A 26385-nucleotide genomic window follows, 5' to 3' on the forward strand; every position below is an offset into this window, starting at 1 on the left:
TTCTCCTGTCTCTGGGGTTTGCAGCACAAGTCAAGCCTTCCATGGTTTCCCAGGTTCTTAGTAATTAAGTAAACTCCCTCCTTTAGACTTTTTCTCTTGGTAGACTCCCAAGATGCTGAGGGATGCTCCCCAGCTCCCCTTCTCTCCATCTGTTATGGATTGAATTGGGTTCTGCCCCAAAAGACACATTTAAGTTCTAAGCCCTGGTTCTGTGAATGTGAACTCTTTGTTAGAAAAGGATTTGAAGATACTATTAGTTACAATGAGGCCAACATAGATTAGGCCCTAATCCATTATGATGAAGGCCCTAATGAGAAAAGGAAATTTGGACAGAGACCCAGATGACTGATGCAGAGACAGAGAGATGGCCAGTGACAGAGGCAGAGGGTGAGTTATGCATTTTTGGTGAGCCAACACCAGAACCTTACACACTACAGGGGAGGTTACAGCCCTGAGATACCTTGATGTTGGATCTCTGAATCTCCAGAACTGTGAGACAATAAATTCTTGTTGTATAAGCCAACTAGGCTGTGGTACTTGCCATAGCAACCCTGGCAAACTAAGACACCCATCCTGCCTAAACTGTGCCCTTGGGCCATTCAGCCATATGCAGCTCCACATCTTTTTAAATTTTAAAAAAATTTACAATAGCTGTAGGTTTACAGAAAAATCATGTAGAAATTACAGAGCTCCCATATGCCCCACCTCATACACAGTTCTCCTATTATTAACATTTTACATTAGTGTGGTATATATTGATGGGCCACTATTATTAGAATTATATACTATACTCCATAGTTTACATTAAGATTCATTCTTTGTGTTGTGCAGGTCTATTTTTTTTAATATTCTGGTAAAATATAAAATATGCATAATACATACATATATATAAATATATATATATATATATATATACATATATTTTTAAATTTCCTATTTTAACCACTTCCAAGTATGGAGTACAGTGGTGTTAATTGTATTCACCACTGTGAATTACCAAAACCTTTTAAAAATATCCCCACTCTGCCCCAATTCCCCATTCCCCAACTTCACCTTCACTCTTGCTTTCCATGTTATAGGGTCTTTCTCTGGAGGCTCCCAGCTCTTCACATCCTTAAACCCTTGAGGGGCCAACTTGCTGCTGGGTGAACACATTTGTGTAACTTCTGACTTGGAATGAGTGCTCTCCCAAACTCCTGCAGTTGGATGAGTTGAGGGAACTTCCATTTGCTTACTCAACTTTTTACTGAAAGAGTTCCCTGTTTGGTCTTCAAAGGGCCTGGAACCTTCCAAAGGTGTGCCTCTGAGGCAGATACTGGGCTGGAGGGAAGGTACAGACTGCTTCTCAGAAACACACGCCAAGACAGGACCTAGCACATGTAATAGTTCCTTAATCCTCACTGCAACTTCTGAGATCTGCATTGCAATCTGAAATTTATAGGGGGAACCAGGGACCCATGAGGTCAGAAATCAGCCCCAATGGCAGAGTTGTATTCTGAAGGATTAGGTCTGAAGGAGGACGGGGAGACAACAGGTTAGAGAAAGGCTGTCAGTAGGAGGAAGAAGAAGTAGATAAACCATGGCTCAAAGAGGGACCCGGGTGGCACCTCTCTCCCCTTGCTGGTGACCTGTGTTGCCTGTGGACAGTCCTGGAGACATAGAGCTCTCCTGCCAGGACCCTGAAGGTAGCTGAGTGCTGTGGCTTGGACATCCATTCTCAGTTAGGTACTTCAGGGATAATCGAGCCCCTCCTCTTCCTGGCCAGATGATGACCCCAAATCAGGAGCCTCACACCCACCCACAGATCCTCTCTTTTGGTGAGGTCCTTCTTTTGATTATCTGACAATTTTTTCCAGAACTCCTAGGATATGACCTTTCTGTTCATCAGACTCTATCCCTACCTCTACTAACCTACATGTGGAAATTGCATAACTTAAGACAACAATGGTATCTCTAGGTTTGCTGCACCTTACTCAGATCCCCTTCAATTAAGGACTCAAATACCACCACCCACCATCAACTCCAAGGAGAGCAGTTAGCTGAGCCCCTCTGTCTCCTCAGGGTTGACCTCAGCTTTTAAGGTAAGTTCATGCCATTTTTTTGCTGCCTTGGCCAATGACTGACTTGGTAGCTCAGGATGCAGTTTGTTTGTTTGTTTTTAAGGGTAGCTTTAGGCAAATGATTGACCAAAGCAGTGGTACAATGACAGCCACTTTCTCCCAAAGTGGGATTCCTTTACCAAAAAATCTTTGCTGCAGATCTCCCAGTTGGGCTAGTAGATATGCTACAGGTTGGCATTGTGTTCTGATGATGCCCTTTGCCCAAGCCTCCTTCCCTCCTTTTCTATTATAGATGTTCCTACCTAACAAACTATCTGCACTTCTAATACTGTCTTAGCATCTGCTTCCCAGAGCACCAAAACTGCAGCTATTGGTACAAATGGGTGATCTGGGAATATAGGCAGTAAGATGGGGGTTGGGGCCTGGATCACTCACCACCTGGCTGATAATCCAGACCCCATTCTGAATGGTAAGTAGCATGTAGACAGTCCCTGGCATAGGATTGTAGTCCCATAGTTAAGATCTTCAGTGGTGGTGAACCGGAATGACATGTCACAAAGGGGAGTGCACTGCTTTGGCAATGATTCGGATGTTTGAAATATATAGGAGACAGGATAGATATAAATATAATAAACTTGGATGATTACTATTAAGTTGTGTTAATGCCTACAGTAAGATAATGAAAAACTGAGAGCAGTTAAATAACAGTTGCAAAAACAAACAACAAAGAACAAAGTGCAGAGCCAGAATCTCTTGGGTAGTTTAAAACAAAGTCCTCATTATATGCAGTAAGCAAGCAGAAAAGGCTAAAGAGCAAGTCTAAGATTTGGTAGTCAGCATGGTGGAACCCCAAAGACAGTTGACTGCTCATTAAGGGAATGTCTGTTATGCTGAAGTAAGGGTCACATTTGGGAAGTCCTGAAATCCTGACAGTTGGGATGAGGACCTGGGGAAGGATACTCCTAAGATCTTGATTCCCCAGACTTCTAGGAACCTTTTGATGTTCCAGTTTCTCCTTTTAAAAAGAAGCCCTGTCCTTATATGGGGAGATAATACAGCGATCTTTCCCCAAAAAGCAACAGGACCCTTCTCAAGAGTTCTCCCCACTTCCTCTTTGCTACCAGGTGAACATGTTAACCCTGTTTTGGGATAATGGGATTGTCTTCCAACAAAACTGCAAGGCTTGACCATCAGTACCTGCTGGGACTGGCAGAGTTCCTGTGTGACTGGATCTGAAGGTCCTTAATAAGAGAGCAGAAACATAAGATTGGATAAAGATATGTTTATTGCACTGGAAATATTCTCTTAGGAAACAGGACTTAATATCCTGGAAAGGGCCCCCTATAGTTGGAGCAAACTTGCTGCTACAGCCACACCTAAAAACCTGGAAAAAGCAATAAGCCATGCTGAGCAAAATTCAAATGCCTGAGTTGCCATGGCAGGTGACATAGGACAGGATCAAGATGCTTAAGGAAACAGGATTGCTGGAATGGATATAAGACCAGAAGACCCATCAAAGGACTATATTCCATGGAAGGACTCAGCATATCTGCTATTAATCAAGACCATCAAGAATGTCCTGGTGACTAAGATGTTCAGAGGGCTGTCTTTCAGAACCGGTGGTAGGAAAGGTGAGCACAGAGCATGATTCATTAATAGTAATGGGGATAAAGGGGTGCTAAAGCAAAAGGGGCCAGAATTAGTGGCATTTAACCTCCAGAAGTTAAATGTTCATAATTCTTATAAATGACAAAAAGTTGGAGCAGCAACTTTGACTCATATAGGTTTGTGGAGGAAGTTAGAAGCAAAATAAATGGGCACATAATAAAGACACTGATATAAAAGAGAACAAGAATAGATGAGCAGGAAGTTGAGGGCAGTTATCCCAATGAAACATCACAATTTCTTGCACAGTTCCAGAACATAGCTGGTTTTCAGAGACAGGTCCAGTACGTGTACAGAAAAGGTGACTGGACCCCCGGGGGAAGACTCCACAACACCATGGAAAATATACACTATAAAGCAGTCCTTAGAATTTCCAAAGTTTACTTGAATTACTGTATATAGGAAAAGAGGAATGTTTGGATAATTTTGAGGACCTTGATATTTTTATATATTTGTGTCCAATACACAGTTTAACAATACTTCCCAGAGACCTGAAGTGTCATTGTAACCTCTGCCTAAAGTGGAGGCTTAAATAGGGGTCAGGATAAAACAGAATCCTGGCAAAAGTCCAGCATGCTTTGTGCCCACTGTGTCCATAGACCCATGTGCTGGTCATTTCCTTAAGCCTCAAAATATGCAATTAGCATTGACATTCTTGGAAGTTGGCTGAACACCCACATTAGTTCCTTGGCCTGTGTGGCAAGAGCTATAAGAATGAAGAAAGACAAGTATCCCGGGCCAGGAGAGTAAATCAAGCATGGAATTACACCCAAGAGGAGGGAGGATTAGCAAATACTCGTGCCATTCTAAAGGATGTGCAATTGGTGATTATCTACATATCCCCACTAAATTCACTAGTCTGCCCCATAAAGAACCAGAAAGATCCTAGAGGATTGACTGTGGATGACTGTGAGCTTAACCAACTAGTAGCCTGAGGGGCATGGTATGTGGCTATTGACTTGGCAAATTTATTCTTTTCTGTCCCATTCAAGAAAGAGTATCAGAAACAGCTTACATTCACATGGAACAGACAACAGTGTATGTCAGGACTATTTAACTTTCCTTCCCTCTGTCATAATATATTCTAAAAAAAATCTGGACTTTCTGACCACCCCACAGACCACCACATTAATCCACTACATCAGTGACATGACACTAATTGGACATGAGGATAAATAGGTGTTACAGGGCAAACTCTATGATGATTCAGATGCCTATCAGTCCAGAGAGCCATGTGCATTTGGTCTATAGGTGTACTGAACCTATAGACCAAAATGGGAATAATTGATAACTGTACAATATTGAGCATCTGATCTACAAATATAAAATATCCCTCTATTTATTCATCTCTTCTTTCTCTCAATAATGTTTTATAATTTTTAAGGTGGAAGTCATGCCCATTCAAGGCATTTAATGTTATTTTATGCTGTTTCAATAGGTATCATTTGTAATGCCATCATCTTATTTGCTATTGGTTTATGTATGCTATATTATTAGGTGCACACAAATAGGAAAGTGTTAAATCTTTATGGTGGATTAATCATTTTATCATTATTAAATGCCTCTCTTTATGTCCAGAATACCTATTGCCTTAAAGTCTATTTTGTCTCATATGGCTACACCAGTTTCCTTTTCATTGGCATTTGCACTATCAATGTGTTTTTATCCTTATATTCTTATATCTAAAGATCCTTATATCTATAAGGATAAAAGGTGTGTGTTTGTTTTACTTTCAATTCAGTTTAAGAAGTTTTGTCTTTCATTTGAAATATCTAGTCATTTCATTTAATATAATTGTTGATATATTTGGGGTTTTGTCTGCTATTAGTTTCCATACCTACTTTACATTCTTTTATACATTTCTTTTGCAATTTTTTGAACTTTTTAATTATTTTCTCTGTTCCTTTTCTCTCACCTTGTTAGTTATCATTTTATCTCTTTTCCTTTTATACAAGAGATTACAATAAACATCCTTGACTAACTGGATGCTAGTACAAATTGGTAGTTTGATCATTTTCCTGCTAATGCAAGGATTTTAGAAATTTTAATTCCACTAATTCCTTCCCATCTTTCATGTGTTTTTATGTATTCTTCATAGATTTTAAATCGTTATTGTTCTATAAAGTCAATATTCATTTAGATTTACCCACATATTTACATTTTCCATTTCTCTTCATTTCTTTTTTCATTTCTATGTTTTCATCTGAGATAAATTTCCTTTACTCTTAGAAAATGTGTTAGTATTGCTTTCAGTGTGTATCCATAGTTAACAAATTGTTTCAGCTTTGGTTTGCTTTAAAATATCTTAACTTTTCCTTCATTATTAAGGAATATTTTTCTTGGAAATAAAATTCTAAGTTGGTGATTATACTTAGGAAAATTATTCAACAATACTTATCTGGGACCTCAAATTTATCTAAAATCTGTTTCAACCAAGTAATTCTACTTTTAGGAAATAAAATAAGTTTAAATGCAGATAGAGCAGCATATACAAATATATGCTTTGCATCATTATTCAAAATAGTGAGGACTTGGAAATAAGCATAATATTCAATGTTAAGACAATGGTTAATAAATTATGGCACTGCCAAACTATGTAGTATTTTGAAAACATTAAAAATTAATTCATAAAGAAATTTAGTGAGGAAAAACATTTGTTATTATGATAAATAGGAAACATAGGATGCAAATTTTGGTATATTTTATGATTTTAGTGAAATAAAAAATGTACTTGGATGTATTGTATGGTATGTGAATATATCTCAATAAAATTGCATTACAAATGCATGCATAGTCATGACCTAAAAGGAAAAGCATAATTCTATTAATTATGGTTGTCTATAGGTAATAGGGTTATCAGTGGTTATTTTTCTGTAGCTGCAATAAATGATTTTTATATGTCACTATAGTAGTCTCACTTTTCTGTTCACTTTTCATTTAAAATTAAAAATGAAGTAAATGGTAAAAGTACAGCTCATAAAAGCACATTTATTTCTAGGAGTTAAAGTTGTCCTAATTGTCTTCCACACCCAGAGAATTCTCCATGAAAGGAAAATGTGGAAATATCCCAAAGAGACCCATTTACACAGTCATAAATTAATCCAGGTCTCAAATCACTGAGAAAACACCCTTACCTCATGCATAATGCCATAAACATCTGATACCTAAACATAAATCTTTGAGTGGAAAATTGCGTCCCACACACATTTCCTTTGCATTAAAAGAACAATATTCACAGCCCTTCATCTACAACACTAGTTGCTTCCTAAACCTCATTAAGGATGGTTAATAATGCAGCTCCAAAAGGAATTAATTTTATGCTAATCATATATGTCAGTGACTCTCATAGCTGCTTGCAGAAGCCAGGGTTTTGCAAATTAGTTGCTTTCTTATTTAGGGAAGTTGTGGGATGGGCCAGAAGCAAAGGGATCATTAGAACTTGCATAATTTTTTTAGACTCATTAATTAGCCTAGCAGTTTTGTTTTATTATTTCATCAGAAGATGGTTTGGGGCTTAAGCAGTCCTGTGGTCATCAATCCTGACTCCACAGATTAACACTGATCTTGTCCGATGATTGGAAAGGTCAAAAAAGCAGTGTCTAGCCTTCTTCCTAAAGCTACAATTACTGTCAGGAAAAAGTATTTCTAAGAGATATTTCAGCCATTATAGGAAGGAGTTTAGGAATTAGGCAGAGCTAAACTTGAATCCTTGCTCTCTGATTCCTTTCTATGTGGCCTTAGGGGGAGTTTATCTTTATGAACCTTAGTTTCCTACTCTACGAAATTGGAAATAAGAACGTGTACCCAGGGCGGGCCACAGTGGCTCAGCAGGCAAGAACACTTGCCTGCCATGCCAGAGGACCCGGGTTCGATTCCCGGTGCCTGCCCATGTATATAAAAACATAGAATAATGGTACAGGGCAGGCCATGGTGGCTAGCAGGTAAAAGTGCTTGCCGGCTATGCCTGAGGACCTGGGTTCGATTCCCGGTGCCTGCCCAAGTTTAAGAAAAAAAAAAAAAAAAGAACATATACCCATAGGAAAGGACAAGACTATGTATATGAAACCTTTGCTCAGCACACAATGGGAATTCCATCCTTTTTTTTTGTTTACTTACGTCTTTCCTTCAGCACTGATCAGAAAATCTTGCCCATTTGAGAGGAATATGATTTCATTTCCATACAGATTGAGCATTTGCACACACACACACACTGGTTAGGCTACACTCTGGATGTGATGCTAACAAGGTGGGTCAGATGTAGCTGGGTGAGGCAGAGGGAGTGAGAAAGGCTCAGTGGAAATTCATGATTCAGAAAATGCACAGAAACCTAAAAAGCTGTCCTACTGAAGACATGGTCCAAGTTAGCTCAATTAATTCATGTAACTGACCTTTACTGAGCAGCTACTACATTAGGGGCATTAATTTGATGCAGAAGATGCAGTGCAGGATAAGCTATCATGCCCTTTCTACAGAGCATCTGCACTATAGTGGGGGCAACAGGTGTGGGAACATTGGTAACGGCTGTAGTGCAGGAGGGTCTGGTGCACAAGAGGAGGTCCGCCATGCTCCCCACACAAAGACAGTCCCAGGTTGGGAGGCAGTAGCACGCCATAGTACGGGATGGATATTACTTATTTTGTTCACCCATAATCCCAGTCTTTTGGGGAAGAGTTTTGTCCCTTCCTCCAAGAATTGGGCAAGAATCACAGAAGAGCACAGCTGTGACTAATCACCCCCACCCCCTCCTTGCACACATTAATCACTGGGGTCTTTGAGATGAGCAGCTCATCTTGGAGAATACAGCTTCCCTAGGGAAGGCTCCCTTGCCCATAGAGAGCCTTCCCTCTTGTAACTCCTCCACCCTCCCTCTGGGACTTTAAAATGGCCAAGCCATGATGGTCATTTACCTGAGGACCTCCTGGTTGGTCAGAAGCAACTGAAAGTTATGGAGAGTTCAAAGAAGCAATATTCACTTCTTCTTGGGCTGGCAGTCTGCACAGAGCAGGGAAGATGGGCCTAGCCTGGACTTTGAGCATTGGAGAAGATCTTGTGAGTTTGAGAGAAGAACAGTGAATAATTCCCTTCATGAATCTTCCCCATAAATGTTTGGTCAGTGCCTATTATGGGCCAGGTGCAGTACTAAATGCAAAACTGATTGAGACCAGTAAGGAAGAAATACATTAATCAATTCAAACCATAAATAAATGGAAAAAGCATGACTAATGCTATGTAGGAAAGATACAGGATGCCAGCAGAGGGAGATTTTACCTGGTCAGGGAGGGCATTCCAGAAGAAGCAATCTGAAGGGTGAGTAATGGTTGACCACGCGAAGATGGGAGGGAAGCAGAAGGAACAGCATGTGCAGAAATAATTGGCAGTAGAAAGCACGGTGTGTGCAAGGAAACACAAGAACCCAGTGCAGCTGCAGTGGGGAAGAAAGGCAGGGAAGAAGTAGAGATGGCATCATTGAAACTGCAGAGTTTGGCTGGATTATGCAGGGCTCTTTATGTCAAGACAGGCACAATTTGAGAATTCACTGGCTCTGTAAATGCCTATTATTGTGGCTTATGGTATTCTGAACTTCTTAGTTCAACTTTTAATTTTGAGATAATTGTAGACCCACATGCAGTTGTGAGAAATAATACAGAGAGATCCCCTGTACTCTTTACCTACTTTCCCACATGGTAATATTTTGAAAAACTCTAAAAGAGACCACAGACAGGATAATGACATTATGACAGTTAAGATACAGAACATTCTCTTCTCCACAAGAACCCATTCTGTTGCTTTGTTTACAACCATATCCACTTCCCTCCAGCTCCCATTCTCTCCTTAACCCACTAATCTGCTCTCCATCTCTATCCTTTTGTCATGTCAAGGACATTGCATAAATGCAATCAAACATTATATAATCTTTTGAGGTTGCCTTTTTCACTCAGCATAATTCTTTGGGGATTCATCCAGGCTATTGTATCAATAGTTGGACCCTTTTTACTACTGAGTAGTATTCCATGGTGTGGATGTACTACAGTTTGATTAACCATTTAGTCATTGAAAGATGTGTGGGTTGTCTCCAGTTTGGGGCTTACTATTAATATTGCTGCTATGAATATTCATATACAGGATTTAGTGGGAGCACAAGTCTTCAGTTCTCTGTGGTAAATGCCCAAGAGTGCCATTTTTGGGCCATTTGGTAAATACATGTTTAGTTTTATAAGAAATTGCCAAATTGTTCTCCAGAATGGCTGTACCATTTTAAATTTCTACCAGCAATGTATGAGTGACCAGGCTCTCCACATCTTCACCAGCATTTAATGCTGCTGCTATTTTTTTTTATTTTAGCCATTCTGAGAAGAATATACTAATATCTCTTTGTATTTTGAATTTGCATTTCCCTCATTGCAAATTTCCCTAATGGTAAATGAACTCTTGCATGCTTGTTTACCATCTGTATGTCTTCTTTGGTGAAACATCTCTTCATATCTTTGAATGTTCTACTTGGATGTTTGCCTTCTTACCATTGAGTTTTGAAAGTTCTTTGTATATTCTGGATAGATTTCTTTGTTGGATATGTGATTTAAACATATTTTCTCCAAGGCTATGGATTACCTTTTCATGCTCTTCCCAAAATTTTTCATGGAACAAAACTTTTAAATTTTTATGAATTCCAGTCTATCAATTTTTCCTTTAATGGATTGTACTTTTGGTGTCAAGTTTAAGAACTCTTTGCCTAACCCTAGATCCCAAAATTTTCTTCTGTTTTATTTTTTAAGATTTTAACTTTACATTTTAAATTAATTTTTCATTTTAATGTTTGTAAAATGTATGACACTTAGGTCAAGGTTCTTTTTTTTTTCTTCATCACATTCATTGAACTGCTTTTATATCTTTGTCAAAAATCAATTGGGTGTATATGTGTGGGTCTATTTTTGGGTTCTCTATTCTGTTCCATTGATCTGTGTGCCTGTCCCTCCACCTATACCCCATAGTCTTGATTACTGTAGCTATAAATCCTGAAATCCAGTAGATGCATTCCTACTGTTTTATTCTTCTTTTTCAAAATTGTTTTAAGTACTCTGGTTTCTTTGCCTTTCCATATAAATTTTATAATAATTTTGCCTATAAATGCAAAAACTCTTGCTGGGATTTTTATAGGAATTGTGTTAAACCTGTGTATCTAACTGGGGAGAAGACATCTTTACTACCCTGAGTTTTCTAATCTATGAAAATGGTATGTCTTTCCACTTATTTAGAGCTTTCTTTGATTTCTTTCATCAGCATTCTATAGTCTTCAGCACAAAAGTCCAGCACATATTTTATTAGCCTTACACCTGAACATCTCATTTTAGCAACTATAAGTGGTATTTTTAATTTTAATATCTATGTTGTCATTCCTAGTATATAGAAGTACACATGATTTTTGTATGAACATCTTGTATTCTCTGATCTTGCTAAACTCATTAGCTCTAGAAGAGTGTTTAGTGGATTCCTTGGGATTTTCTATACAAACAATATAGGTATATTTTTGTATATAGACATGTCATCTGCAAATTGGGGCAGTTTTATTTTTCCCTATGATTTTTATTCCTTTTTTTTCTTTTTTTTTTTTTTTTTGCTTATTGAACTGGTGAGAACTTCCAGTACTATGTTGAATGAAAGTTACAAGTGGTGAGAGAAAACTTCCTTGCCTTGTTCTTGATCTCAGATGGGAAGTATTCATTCTTCCTCCCTTATGTATACTGTGTTTGGGTTTTATTTTGTTTTTGATTTTGCCTATGGTTGTGTAATTGTTTCAAAACCATTTGTTTAATTGATTCTGTGCCTATGTAAAAAAAAAAGGGGTCTATTTCTGGGTTCTCTATTCTGTTCCACTGATCTATGCATCTATCCCTCTATTTATACCCCATAATCTTGATTATGGTAGCTTTACAATAAATCCTGGAATCCAGGAGACTAATTCCATTGCAGAATTTTTTGTAGATGTTTTCTATCAAGTTGAGGAAGTTCCCATCTATTTCTATTTTTCTGAGAGTTTTTTTTATAATCGTAAGTGGGTATTGAATTTGGCCGCGTCATTTTTCTGCATCTATTGATAAAATCACTTGATTTTTCTTCTTTAGCCTGTTAATTTGATGGATTTCCTTGATTGATTTTCAAAGGTTTAATCATTTTGTACCCCTGGAATAAACCCCACTGGTCATGGTGGGCAATTCTTTTATACATTGATGAACATACTGTTTAACTTAATGTTGCTAGTATTTTGTTTAGAATTTTTGAATCTGTGAGGGAAATTGTCTAAAGTTCATTGGTACTGACTTTGGTATCAGGGCAATACTAGCTTCATAAAATGAATTGTGGGTACTCTCCCCTCTTCTATTTTCTGGAAGAGATTGTGTATAATTGGTGTCAATTGTTCTTTAAACATCAGGATCCTCCAGTGAAACCATTTGGGTCAGGATATTTCTTTCTTTGGAGTTTTAAATTATGAACTAATCTTTCTTAATAGTTATAGGGCTATTCAAATTATCTATTTCTTTTTAGGTGAGTCATGGCAGTTGTTTTCCTCAAAGAATTGGTCCATTTCATTTAAGTTTTTAAATTTACAAATGTGGAGTTGTGGAAATATTCCTTTATTACCATTTTAACATATACAAGGTCTATAGCAATATACTCTGTTTTATTTCTGATATTGGCAAATTGTGGGGGGTTTTTTCTTTCTCAATTTTATTACAATTCTGTCCATTTTATTGATCTTTTCAAAGACTCAGCTCTTGAGGCACTCTGTTTTCTTTTGATTGTTTTCATGATATATGTTTTTCATCTTTTATTTTCAATCTGCCTATATCATTAATATTTGAAGTGAGTTTCTTATAAACAACACACAATTAAGTCATGATTTCTAATCTATTCTGCCAATCTTTCTCTTTTAATTGGTATGTATAGAACATTTACATTTAATGCAATTATTAAGTCAGTGATTTTATTTTTCTTTTTTTGCTGTTTTTCTCCATTTTCACTTCTTTTACTTTGTTCTGATTTCTTGGGGTTAATTGAAAAAAATTTTTAATTCTATTTTATCTACAGAGTCTTTTTTTTTCCTTTTTTGGCATGGGCAGACATCAGGAATTGAACCTGGGTCTCCAGCATGGCAGGTGAGAACTCTGCCACTGCACCACCATTGCTCACCCCTCTACTGACTTTTTGAGTGTATCTCTTTGTATATTTCTTTCAGTGGTTTCTCTAAGTATTAATTTTTAGCAGTTTTATTAAGATAAATTCACCTTCCATATAATCCAAATAAAGTATACAATTATTGTCTTCTAGTACAGTCACAGAATTGTGCATTCATCACCACAATCAATTCTAGTACATTTTCACCCTGAAGATGGTTCACTATGTTATACAATTCCATGTTCCATCCTCTAGCTTTCCTTCTAGTGACTTTCTCTTTCTACCACAATTGCTCCTCATACCATCACTGTTAATTACACTCATATAATGTGCTCCCATCACCTGCATCCATTTCCAAACATTTACAATTTTATTACATATTCTGCACAAATTATGTATCAGCTGTCTGTTCCCAGCCCACATTTTATCTTCTAGAGTTGATCTCTGATCTAGATATGAATACCATGAGTTTGTTGGCTATATTTAGCTCATATTAGGTCATATAATGTTTGTTCTTTTGTGTCTGATATATTTGACTCAACATAATGTCATCAAGGTTCATCCATGGAGTCCCATGCATCATGGCTTCATTTCTTTTTACTGCTGCATAATATTCCATTGTATGCATATACTATGTTTTGTTTATCCATTCATCGGTTGATGGATATATGGGTTGTTTCCATCTTTTGGCAATTGTAAATAATGCCTCTGTGAACATTGGTGGGCAAATGTCTGTTTGTGTCCCTGCTTTCAGTTCTACTTGAGTATATACCAAGTACTGGTATTGGCAGATCACATGGTAGTTCTATACTTAGCTTCCTGAAGAACTGCCAAACTATCTTCCACAGAGGCTGCACCATTTTACATTCTGACCAGCAGTGAGTAAGTGTTTCTGTTTCTCCACATCCTCTTTAATGCTTGCAGTTTTCTGTTTATTTAATAGTAGTCATAGTACAATATAGTAGGTGTAAAATGATATCACATTGTAGTTTTAATTTGCATTTCCCTAATAGCTAGTGATGTTGAATATTTTTTCATGTGCTTTATTTAGCCATTTGCATACCCTCTTTTGAAAAATGTCAATTCATGTCTTTTGCCCATTAAAAAATTAGGCTGTTTGTTTTTTTATTGTTGAATTGTAGTATCTTTTTCTATATCCAGGATATTAAACCAATATCAGATATGTGGGTTCCAAATATTTTCTCCCATTGAGTAGGTTGCCTTTTCATCCTCTTGACAAAGTCCTTTGAAACTCAAAAATATTCAGTTTTGAGGAGATTCCATTTATCCATTTTTTGGGTTAGTTGCTTGTGCCTTTGGGTATAAGATCTAAGAAACTTTGTCCTACCACAAGATCTTGAACATGCTTCCTTACATTTTCTTCTAGGAGTTTTATGGTTCTAGCTTTTATATTTATGTTTTTGAGGCAATTTTTGTGTAAGGTGTAAGATGGGGTAAGTGTTACATTTTATATACATAACATATCACAGTCTACTATTGTCATTTTTTCAGTTTGAGGAAAGTATAGAAATCTTATCTCCCTTCATGTTTCTTCACCCTCCCCCATCCATAGCAGCATTGTCATAAATGCCATAAATATTTCCTCTACATACATTTGGACTCATCTCAGAAAGTGCATAATTTTTGTTTCAACCATCAAACATAATTTAGAAGATTCAAGAGAAGAAAGAAAGCTTATCATATTGCATTTTTGCTTACTATAGCCTCTATTCTCTCCTGATGTTCCAAGGTTCTTTCATTCACCATTTCCTTTCTGGTTAGAAAACTTTCCTTAGCTATTCTTTTAGGTCAGGTCTGCTGGAAATTGATTCTTAGTTTTCCTACTTAAAATGTCTGGATTTAATCCTTAATTCCTGAACAATATTTACACTATGTACAGGGTTCTAGGTTGGTAATTCTTTTCTATTTGCACCTGAAAAATATTGTGCTACTTCCTTCTGGTGTCTGTGATTTCTGATGAAAAATCTGCCATCATTCTAATTGTTTTCCCTTTGTAAGTAAAGTATTTTTCTCGGGCTTCTTTCAAGATTTTTTCCTGGTCTTTAACTTTCAGATGCTCAGTTATGATGTGTCTTAGTATGAATTTCTTAGAACTTCTTTTGTTCCAAGGTATTTAAACTTTTCAAATCTATAGATGATATCTCTTGTTAAATTTGGAGAATTATCAGCTATTATTTCATTGAGTACATTTTCAATCCCCTTTCTCCTCTCTTTCCAGGACTCTGATAACACAAACGTTTGATATTTTGTGATAGTCTCGCAGTTCCTTGCAGTTCTATTCATTATTTCTGTCTATTTTCTCTCTGTTATCAAATTAATTTCTACTGTCCTATCTTCCAATTCACTGATCTTCTCTCTGTCCCCTTGATTCTGCTGTTAAGCCCATCCACTGAGTCATTTATTATGGTTATTGTATGTTTCAGTTCTAAAAATTACCATGTGATTATTCTTTTACTTACTATTTCTTTGCTGAGTCTTTCTGTTTTTTTTTTCTGAGTCTTTCTATTCTTTCATTTGTTTCAAGTATGTTTGTAAATTCTTCTTGAAGCATTTTTATCATGGTTTCCTAGAAAATATTGTCCAATAACTCTAACATCTCTGTCATCTTGGTGTTGGTATCTATTGATTGTCTTTTTCCCAGCTTGAGATCATCTAGGATTTAGTATGACAAGTGATTTTTAATTGAAACCTTGGGATTTTCATATTGTTTTCTGAGATTCTGAATCTTATTTAAACCTTCTGCTTTAGCTGAGTTTCTCTGGCACCAGTCTGGAAGGATAAGGGTGAGTGACACATTTTTATTGCCAATGGGGGTAGAAGTCCAAGATCCCCACTTGGCTTTCATTGGCCTCAGCTGGGGAGGGATCCCCATTACTGCTAGACAGAGTTGGGAGTTCTGGATCCCTCTGTGGTCTCTATTGACCTTGAAGGGTATTTGGGTCTCATGAATGGCCAGTGGGGATGGAAGTCCTAGCATCATACTTGGCTTTCCAGATATCATTCCAGTGGGGCAGTTGGGGTACTTCATTCCATGTTCTCTACCTTTGTCTGTGTGGTTGCAAGGGAACCCACAATTTTTTCAGTAGTGCTTGGTTGGAGTAGAGCTGTTATTGCCTAAAATGTTTTTTATGACCTGTTAGGCTGCCCTTATTTTATTCTTTAGCTGGAGAGAAGATCTGTTTGGTGTTTTTATATCTGTGTTCATTGTCATTTCTGGATTAGTGGCTTCTACAACTCCAAGTATGGAATATAGGAAGCAAAAGGAAAACACAAGGAGCTCACCACTATGTTGATCATTAAGTACTGAGATCCTTAGCTGTTTTCCTTCTTTTCTCCACCTTTGAGAATCATCTCATGTTTGTTTTACATATAATTCCCAGGTATTTAGTTGTGCTTAGTTGTAGGAATGGGGAAAAGTATATCTGCTCCATCTTCCCCTGTACCTTTTCTCCTGAGTAGAAGTGAGGGATTTTCAACATCTATTTAAACTCTCATTGTTTTACACATGAGGAAGTAGACCAGAGAGAGGTTGAAGGTTTTCCCCAGTTACACAACTGATTAGTGCTGGAACTGTGATTCGAAACCAGGAGATGTGATGTCCAGCCCAGGATTCTGACACCTTTAAGTTTCATCCTAAATGTCCCTTCATCATCAGACATGTTTGTGAGTCCACTGAAACCTCTGTGCTAACCTTAGAAGCTTTTATAAAATATAATCTTTTCATGGAATCAGACTAAAGATTCCATAAAGAGGCCTGACCTCACTGATACCAAGCTCCAAGCAGCCAAGCTAAACATCAGTTACCAGGAGGAATTTTGAGTTGAAAGAGGAAAAAAAAAAAAGGAGAATTGTCTATCTCTTCTTCTGAAAGAAGAGAAAATTAACTTCAGCTTGCCTTGTATCTTGACCAATGCTCAGGGTCAGGCAATTGGTGATCATTTTAGTGCCATGGATAGCTAAGGCAGAACTTCAAGGACCAAAATGTTCTTTCTCTATGGAGAACCATGGTCATTGGCCCAGACCCTGCTGACCCTATACAGAGAGTGGAAAAACTTCTTATTCAATTTATGTTTTTTCTTCTGGGTCACATTTTTTTTGTATTCTGGTGACACTCTCTCAGTTGAATTTAGCCAAAAACAGATGTGGAAGGTCTTGCAAAGATAGGTTTCCCAGTAGCCCTTCTTCCTAGAATTATCCTGACCTTTTTTTGGAATAAATATTTACTTTTTTAGAATCGTTTCTGTATTAAAACAAAGTGGCAATGACAAAACTTTTGGAAAGAAGTAAGACTACAGTTTTCCAAAGTAGGGGCTTTGGACAAAAGTGGAGTTGTAATGATGAGTTATCCCTTTTTTACACCCTCATAGAATCATGAAGTTGAGAGGAACTGAAACTGTGTGTTTGTGCTGAGGGATGTGGCAGTGGCTTTTAGCCTCTAGTTAAGGGATGAGAGGAGCAGGAGCACTTAATTGATCATATTTGGCTGTGACTTCACTCAGTTAGGGTGAAATGTTAACTTCTTGTCTTTTCCCTGTCCTTTCCCTGGTCCAGAAGATAACCAGCTTGAGTTCACAGCCTCCAAGGAGGAACCTGGCAGGGTAAAAATGGGCTTCAGAGGGGCCTCTTGGCATTTTCTCCTCAAAGTCAAAACCTCAAGGGGGACTGGGGAGAGATTCAAAAATAAAAATACCTCACCCAGAAACATGATTTCCATGAAGTTTGTTGTTGGGGGACAGGTGAGAAAGCTTGCTTTGTCTCTCACAGCACAGTCAAGTAAAAGGAGGACTGAGGTCTTATCTAGGCACACAGAGCTCCAGGCACCCCTGAAGAGTTCCAGTGTTCCAACAATGGCTTTCAAAGACAGAGGCTCTGGGCCTGACAACATGCAGCACAGTGTTATCTGCATATTCCACAGACTTGCAGAAGTTCCCAAAGGGGAAGCCCTGATGTTTTAGTAAATGAAAGGATATTTGTTGCTTCTCACCTGATTTTCTACCCTTGGTTTCATATCATTGAAAACTAACTACGTGGTGTAAATCAATTGATACTTACAGTCTCTATGATGGGGACACTCAGATTCATACAGGGAAGTTTCCTGATTTTCCTGAGGTCATACCATAGGCAGAAGAGCTAGGCTGTGAAGTTAGATCAGACTCCAGACTCATACTTTTCATTTCTCCACAGTGAATGGCCCTTATTTTCTGTCAAGGGGCATTATTAATAAAACGCATCTTGGAGAGCTCCATGGAAGCATAGACACATTCAAAGGATGTGAGCAAATAAACTCACTGGATTCCTACCTTTCCTCCCAGGAAAACCAAGTGCTTCTCTCAAGCCCCTGCTCCTTTATATTGGAATAGAAGGAAGATGGTGTCTCTTTTTTTTTTTTTTCACATGATCATATCAAGATGCAGAAAATCCAGCATCTTTTCTTTTTTTTATTAATTAAAAAAATTAACAAAACATTTAGAAATCATTTCATTCTACATGTACAATCAGTAATTCTTAATATCATCACATAGTTGCATATTCATCATTTCTTAGTACATTTGCATCGATTTAGAAAAAGAAATAAAAAGACAACAGAATAAGAATAAAAACGATAATAGAGAGAAAAAAAACTATACCTCACATGCAGCTTCATTCAATGTTTTAACATAATTGCATTACAATTAGGTAGTATTGTGCTGTCCATTTCTGAGTTTTTATATCCAGTCCTGTTGCACAGTCTGTATCCCTTCAGCTCCAATTACCCCTTCTCTTTTTTTTTTTTTTAATTAACGGAAAAAAAGAAATTAACCCAACATTTAGAAATCATACCATTCTACATATGCAATCAGTAATTCTTAACATCATCACATAGATGCATGATCATCGTTTATTAATACCTTTGCATCGGTTTAGAAGAACTAGCAACACAACCGAAAAAGATATAGAATGTTAATATAGAGAAAAAAATAAAAGTAATAATAGTAAAAACAAAACAAAACAAAAACCTATAGCTCAGATGCAGCTTCATTCAGTGTTTTAACATGATTACTTTACAATTAGGTATTATTGTGATGTCCATTGTTGAGTTTTTGTATCTAGTCCTGTTGAACAGTCTGTATCCCTTCAGCTCCAATTGCCCATTATCTTACCCTGTTTCTACCTCCTGCTGGACTCTGTTACCAATGACATATTCCAAATTTATTCTCGAATGTCCGTTCACATCAGTGGGACCATACAGTATTTGTCCTTTAGTTTTTGGCTAGACTCACTCAGCATAATGTTCTCTAGGTCCATCCATGTTATTACATGCTTCATAAGTTTATCCTGTCTTAAAGCTGCATAATATTCCATCATATGTATATACCACAGTTTGTTTAGCCACTCTTCTGTTGATGGACATTTTGGCTGTTTCCATCTCTTTGCAATTGTAAATAATGCTGCTATAAACATTGGTGTGCAAATGTCCGTTTGTGTCTTTGCCCTTAAGTCCTTTGAGTAGATTCCCAGCAATGGTATTGCTGGGTTGTATGGCAATTCTATATTCAGCTTTTTGAGGAACCACGAAACTGCCTTCCACAGTGGTTGCACCATTTGATATTCCCACCAACAGTGGATAAGTGTGCCTCTTTCTCTGCATCCTCTCCAGCACTTGTCATTTTCTGTTTTGTTGATAATGGCCATTCGGGTGGGTGTGAGATGATATCTCATTGTGGTTTTGATTTGCATTTCTCTAATGGCCAGGGACATTGAGCATCTCTTCATGTGCCTTTTGGCCATTTGTATTTCCTCTTCTGATAAGTGTCTGTTCAAGTCTTTTTCCCATTTTATAATTGGGTTGGCTGTCTTTTTGTTGTTGAGTTGAACAATCTCTTTATAAATTCTGGATACTAGACCTTTATCTGATATGTCATTTCCAAATATTGTCTCCCATTGTGTAGGCTGTCTTTCTACTTTCTTGATGAAGTTCTTTGATGCACAAAAGTGTTTAATTTTGAGGAGCTCCCATTTATTTATTTCCTTCTTCAGTATTCTTGCTTTAGGTTTAAGGTCCATAAAACCGCCTCCAGTTGTAAGATTCATAAGATATCTCCCAACATTTTCCTCTAACTGTTTTATGGTCTTAGACCTAATGTTTAGATCTTTGATCCATTTTGAGTTAACTTTTGTATAGGGTGTGAGACATGGGTCTTCTTTCATTCTTTTGCATATGGCTATCCAGTTCTCTAGGCACCATTTATTGAAGAGACCGTTCTGTCCCAGGTGAGTTGGCTTGACTGCCTTATCAAAGATCAAATGTCCATAGATGAGAGGGTCTATATCTGAGCACTCTATTCGATTCCATTGGTCGATATATCTATCTTTATGCCAATACCATGCTGTTTTGACCACTGTGGCTTCATAATATGCCTTAAAGTCAGGCAGCGCGAGACCTCCAGCTTTGTTTTTTTTCCTCAAGATGTTTTTAGCAATTTGGGGCAGCCTGCCCTTCCAGATAAATTTGCTTATTGGTTTTTCTATTTCTGAAAAATAAGTTGTTGGGATTTTGATTGGTATTGCATTGAATCTGTAAATCAATTTAGGTACGATTGACATCTTAACTATATTTAGTCTTCCAATCCATGAACACGGTTTGCCCTTCCATCTATTTAGGTCTTCTGTGATTTCTTTTAACACTTTTTTGTAGTTTTCTTTATATAGATTTTTTGTCTCTTTAGTTAAATTTATTCCTAGGTATTTTATTCTTTTAGTTGCAATTGTAAATGGGATTCGTTTCTTGATTTCCCCCTCAGCTTGTTCATTACTAGTGTATAGAAATGCTACAGATTTTTGAATGTTGATCTTGTAACCTGCTACTTTGCTGTACTCATTTATTAGCTCTAGTAGTTTTGTTGTGGATTTTTCGGGTTTTTGACGTATAGTATCATATCGTCTGCAAACAGTGATAGTTTTACTTCTTCCTTTCCAATTTTGATGCCTTGTATTTCTTTTTCTTGTCTAATTGCTCTGGCTAGAACCTCCAACACAATGTTGAATAATAGTGGTGATAGTGGACATCCTTGTCTTGTTCCTGATCTTAGGGGGAAAGTTTTCAATTTTTCCCCATTGAGGATGATATTAGCTGTGGGTTTTTCATATATTCCCTCTATCATTTTAAGGAAGTTCCCTTGTATTCCTATCTTTTGAAGTGTTTTCAACAGGAAAGGATGTTGAATCTTGTCAAATGCCTTCTCTGCATCAATTGAGATGATCATGTGATTTTTCTGCTTTGATTTATTGATGTGGTGTATTACATTAATTGATTTTCTTATGTTGAACCATCCTTGCATACCTGGGATGAGTCCTACTTGGTCATGATGTATAATTCTTTTAATGTGTTGTTGGATACGATTTGCTAGAATTTTATCGAGGATTTTTGCATCTATATTCATTAGAGAGATTGGTCTGTAGTTTTCTTTTTTTGTAATATCTTTGCCTGGTTTTGGTATGAGGGTGATGTTGACTTCATAGAATGAATTAGGTAGTTTTCCCTCCTCTTCAATTTTTTTGAAGAGTTTGAGGAGAGTTGGTACTAATTCTTTCTGGAATGTTTGGTAGAATTCACATGTGAAGCCATCTGGTCCTGGACTTTTCTTTTTAGGAAGCTTTTGAATGACTAATTCAATTTCTTTACTTGTGATTGGTTTGTTGAGGTCATCTATTTCTTCTTGAGTCAAAGTTGGTTGTTCATGTCTTTCCAGGAACCCGTCCATTTCATCTAAATTGTTGTATTTATTAGCGTAAAGTTGTTCATAGTATCCTGTTATTACCTCCTTTATTTCTGTGAGGTCAGTAGTTATGTCTCCTCTTCCATTTCTGATCTTATTTATTTGCATCCTCTCTCTTCTTCTTTTTGTCAATCTTGATAAGGGCCCATCAATCTTATTGATTTTCTCATAGAACCAACTTCTGGTCTTATTGATTTTTTCTATTGTTTTCAATTTCATTTATTTCTGCTCTGATCTTTGTTATTTCTTTCCTTTTGCTTGTGTTGGGATTAGTTTGCTGTTCTTTCTCCAGTTCTTCCAAGTGAACAGTTAATTCCTGCATTTTTGCCTTTTCTTCTTTTCTGATATAGGCATTTAGGGCAATAAATTTCCCTCTTAGCACTGCCTTTGCTGCATCCCATAAGTTTTGATATGTTGTGTTTTCATTTTCATTCACCTCGAGGTATTTACTAATTTCTCTTGCAATTTCTTCTTTGACCCACTCATTGTTTAAGAGTGTGTTGTTGAGCCTCCAAGGATGGTGTCTCTTTAACAGTCTGTGCATCTTCTCATTTCAACTCATAGGCATTTGCATGTGAAAATTATCTTCCTGAGCTCCCAAATTGATGTTTGCATGTGCAAAGAGAGGGGTCCATTTCTTTGATGTTTGAGGAGACATTACTATAAAAAAATAATTATTATTTCCATTCTGATGCTCATCCTGTGGCCTCCCATCCCTCACTCATCAGTTTGCTGACAAGAAACTGCACCCACCAGCAAGCATTCATTTTATTTTTAAGCTGGGGCCGGAAGAGAGAAGAAGGTATTTTTTTACCTCTGGTTTAATCTGACAAAACCTATACCTTGCAACTTAATTTCTAATGTTTTCCTGTTTCATGTCATTTCTAATACAGGTGATAATTTGATTTCATAATTTGCAGAACAATTGTTCAGGCTGAATATAAGAATATAGGCACTAGATGCAGGAATAAATTTGCCAAACTTAATAACTCAGTTGTCTGCTGGCTCATGCAGGTGTGGAGGGCTCCTTCATCCAGGTGTCCAGGATAAACACTCTGGGGTGCCCCTCTGGATGCAGGCTTCTCTGAGGTCTCACCCCACTGTAAGTTTCTCACAGCAGGATCCCAGACCACATCTCTTTGCCTGTGTAGCACTGTGAAGCTTTGTTTTCCTCCTGGGTGACTAGTTAAATACGAGAAGCTCCCTTTCCAAGGGGCAAGCTCTCAAAACATGGCTCTCTTGACTGTCAAGTGATTCTGGATGTTACCCAGGCATGCAGAAAGACTGAGGCTACATGGGTTACATCTCCTGCCCATGGCTGTAATAATGACAAAGGATCATGTTAAGTGGGCCCTCATGTTACAGTTTGCAAAATTGTCTTTCTGCTTCAATAGCTCAGATTTAATTCTTATTAATTAAATTTCAGATTTAATTCTAATGAAAAGCACACTGGATAGATAGAATTACCCCTTTTGAAATACAGGAAACCAAGTCTCAAACAGTACTTTTCTCAAGCTTCACAGCCAGGAATGTGTTAGGACACACTCTTGGTAACAGCCCCAGGAGGGGGTGATGAAAGTACTAAGGAGTGTGCCTCCATTTATCCCCACACACTGCACATTCCCATGGCACATCCAGTGGGCACCAAAGACTTACCATACCCCACTTTTCTGGAAGAGCTACCACAAATCACAGGATAGCAAAACAAAAGGAGAATGAGCATCTCTAGACATGCAGACAGAGCCAAGACTAAACAAAGAGTAATTTATTACTTACCACATCACATGTGGATTCCATCATTTTTCACCTTCTTTTACATGCCTCTAATTCAAAGAGGAGAGGATGGAAGCTGAGGTGCAGAATGGTCCTCGTCATGGACAAGGCTCTTGACATCCAGGCCAAAGAGCCACCAATAGGAACTTGAAAAGACTCAGTCTTCTCCAGCAGGAGGTGTGATGGTTTGAAAGGATGTATGTCCCCTAGAAAAGCCATGTTTTAATCTAAATCCCATTTCATAAAGGTAGAATAATCAGATCTTCACCCTGGATATGTGATTTAATCAAGAGTGGTTGTTAAGCTGGATTAGGTGACAACATGTCTCCACCCATTTGGGTGGGTCTTGATAATTTTCTTGAGTCTTATTAAAGAGGAAACATTTTGGAGAAAGAGGAGATTCAGAAAAAGCAGAGAATGCTGCAGCACCACAAAGCAGAGTGTCCATGGGCAAGTGACCTTTGGAGATGAAGAAGGAAAACACCTCCCAGGGAGCTTCATGAAACCAGAAACCAGGAGCGAAAGCTAGCAGATGATGCTGTGTTCACCATGTGCCCTTCCAGATGAGAGAAGAACTGTGACTGTGTTTGCCATTTGCCTTCTTGGATAACAGAAAGACCCTGAACTTCATTGGCCTTGTTGAACTAAAGTATCTTTCTCTGGGTGCCTTTGATTGGACAATTCTATAGACCTGTTTTAATTGGGACATTTTCTCAGCCTTAGAACTGTAAACAAACAACTTATTAAATTCCCCTTTTTAAAAGCTGTGCTGGTTTGAAAAGAAGTATGCCCCCTAGAAAAGCCATGTTTTAATCAAAATATCATTTTGTAAAGGTAGAATAATCTCTATTCAATACTGTATGTTTGAAACTGTGATCAGATCATCTCCCTGGATGATGTGATTTAGTCAATAATGGTTGTTAAACTGGATTAGGGGAGGACATATCTCCACCCATTTGGGTGGGTCTTGATTGGCTTATTGGTGTCTTATAAAAGAGGAAACATTTTGGAGAATGGGAGACCCAGAGAGAGCAGAGAATGCTGCAGCACCATGAAGCAGAGTCCACCAGCCAGTGACCTTTGGAAATGAAGAAGGAAGATGCCTCCCAGGGAGCTTCATGAAACCGGAAGCCAGGAGAGAAAGCTAGCAGATGATGCTGTGTTCGCCGTGTGCCCTTCCAGCTGAGAGAGAAGCCATGACTGTGTTTGTCATGTGCCTTCTCACTTGAGAGAGAAACCCTGAACTTCATTGGCCTTCTTGAACCAAGGTATCTTTCTCTGGTTGCCTTTGATTGGACATTTCTATAGACTTGTTTTAATTGGGACATTTTCTTGGCCTTAGAACTGTAAACTAGCAACTCATTAAATTCCCCCTTTTAAAAGCCATTCCATTTCTGGTATATTGCATTCTGGCAGCCAGCAAACTAGAACAGGAGGTCAATGCTAGCTCTCCCATGGCAGCAACACATGCTTCACCTGACACTCAGCAGTAGCTATTGCACACCTGTCATGATGAAGCACATTAGCTGTGTGGGGCTCCAAAAATCAAAGACCCACACAGAATGAGAGCAGTGTTGTGGACTCCCCAAAAAGCACTCTCATAGAAGAAGTTTTCTTTGATTCTAATAACATCCCTGAGAAGTTTGTTGAGCAAAAATTATAATCCCCAATTAATATATGGTAAAAGTGAGGCTTGAGGAGTTTCCATAAATAGGTGGGCAGTTATCTTTCATTCAGTATTCCCTAGAGGACAGCACTGGGTTATGTCCAGGGATTGTCAAGATGGGGTCTCATACTTAGATTGTCTGACATTGAGTCCAGATCTATATCTGCTACTTACCAAATGATGAAACTTTACCTCCAGGACTTCTAGAAACCCACTGGATGATCACTGACACAAACATCTCTATTGGAGACTGCCAGACCCCCAAATAGACTACACAGAGACACAAATATGCCAAGTATTTAAAATACTTACCCTTTATAAGCTTCACCTGGAGTCTAAATTCATGGGGTCATCTCAGGATTCCTGGATGAAAATCCACAGAACATGCCAAAGAAGATACCATTTTTCTATACCAAACCTATGAAGAAAAACCTGAGATAAATTTCTTAATCTTCTGCTCAAGAAATATGCTCAAGAAGAGGAAGTCAATCATTAACCAACTTCAGGGCCTTTAGCAGCCATTAACCCTCGTGTGACCAAGTGCATTTAACTTAGCATGAAAGTCTTTAATTCAATAAGTTTGAGGTGCACTCTCAGCTCCAAACTCCTCCTGAAGAGTCACAATGTATTCAAGTACATTAAAGGCTCTGCAAAGCCACAAAATAAATAAATCCACAGTTTTTCCAAACTTCTCTGAACCTGAGATTCCCCTCACCTATTTTTCAGGGGATGGCAAGACAACTTATTGAGAAAGTGTGCTACACTTTGCCTGCATAACCAGGAAAAAGGCAACTGTATGAGTGCTGTGTCATCCTAGGCCTACATCCTAGGCTTTTGTCTTGGAGACTTGAGACTTCCCCTGTGCCAAAGGCCAAGTGCAAATATTTTTGCATGAAAAAGAACTAATGGGTCTAAGAAGTAGAAGGGGCTCTGAGGCTTGGAGGAGAGAGGGGTCAAAGCAGATGCCCTTCCGGAAAAGAAGAAATTTGCCATATAGGAAAGGGCCTGTGGTTTGGAATTTCTGTCTTGAGGAAGGGATAGGTCCTTGGTGAGGGGACAGGGAGGTTATAAGGGTGGGTCCTTATAACTTCATATGCTCAAATATGGCCAGGAACAGGAAGCTTCCCACTAACAAGGTACCATACCAACCTGGAAGGTAAGCTTAGCAGTGGGATTTAGAGTGGATCCTATGCAGAAAGCCCTCCCCAGGGTTCTGGTGTGTATATGAAATCCCTGTCACCTTCCCATGGTGGGTGGAGAGGAGGAGAATGTC

The 26385-nt window shown here is 38.0% G+C and overlaps 1 protein-coding gene across 14 annotated transcripts in view; it reads left to right on the forward strand.

Moving 5' to 3' along the window:
- LOC143648125 (histone lysine demethylase PHF8-like) overlaps positions 1–26385 on the forward strand; it is an 88136-nt gene that overhangs the window by 48782 nt on the left and 12969 nt on the right. For 4 of the 14 annotated variants that reach the window (XM_077117703.1, XM_077117698.1, XM_077117702.1 and 1 more), the window contains exon 7: positions 1958–2081. The exons of 1 other annotated variant lie outside the window; for it this stretch is intronic. In XM_077117703.1, coding sequence (XP_076973818.1) covers positions 1958–2039 — 82 coding nt within the window. In that variant the 3' untranslated portion in view covers positions 2040–2081. Of the gene's footprint in view, positions 1–1079; positions 20677–26385 lie in introns of those variants that run through there. 9 more of the 14 variants (XM_077117701.1, XM_077117696.1, XM_077117700.1 and 6 more) reach the window with 7 other exon arrangements.

This window comes from Tamandua tetradactyla, chromosome 10 (assembly GCF_023851605.1).
Source record: "Tamandua tetradactyla isolate mTamTet1 chromosome 10, mTamTet1.pri, whole genome shotgun sequence".
NCBI classification, from domain to species: domain Eukaryota; kingdom Metazoa; phylum Chordata; class Mammalia; order Pilosa; family Myrmecophagidae; genus Tamandua; species Tamandua tetradactyla.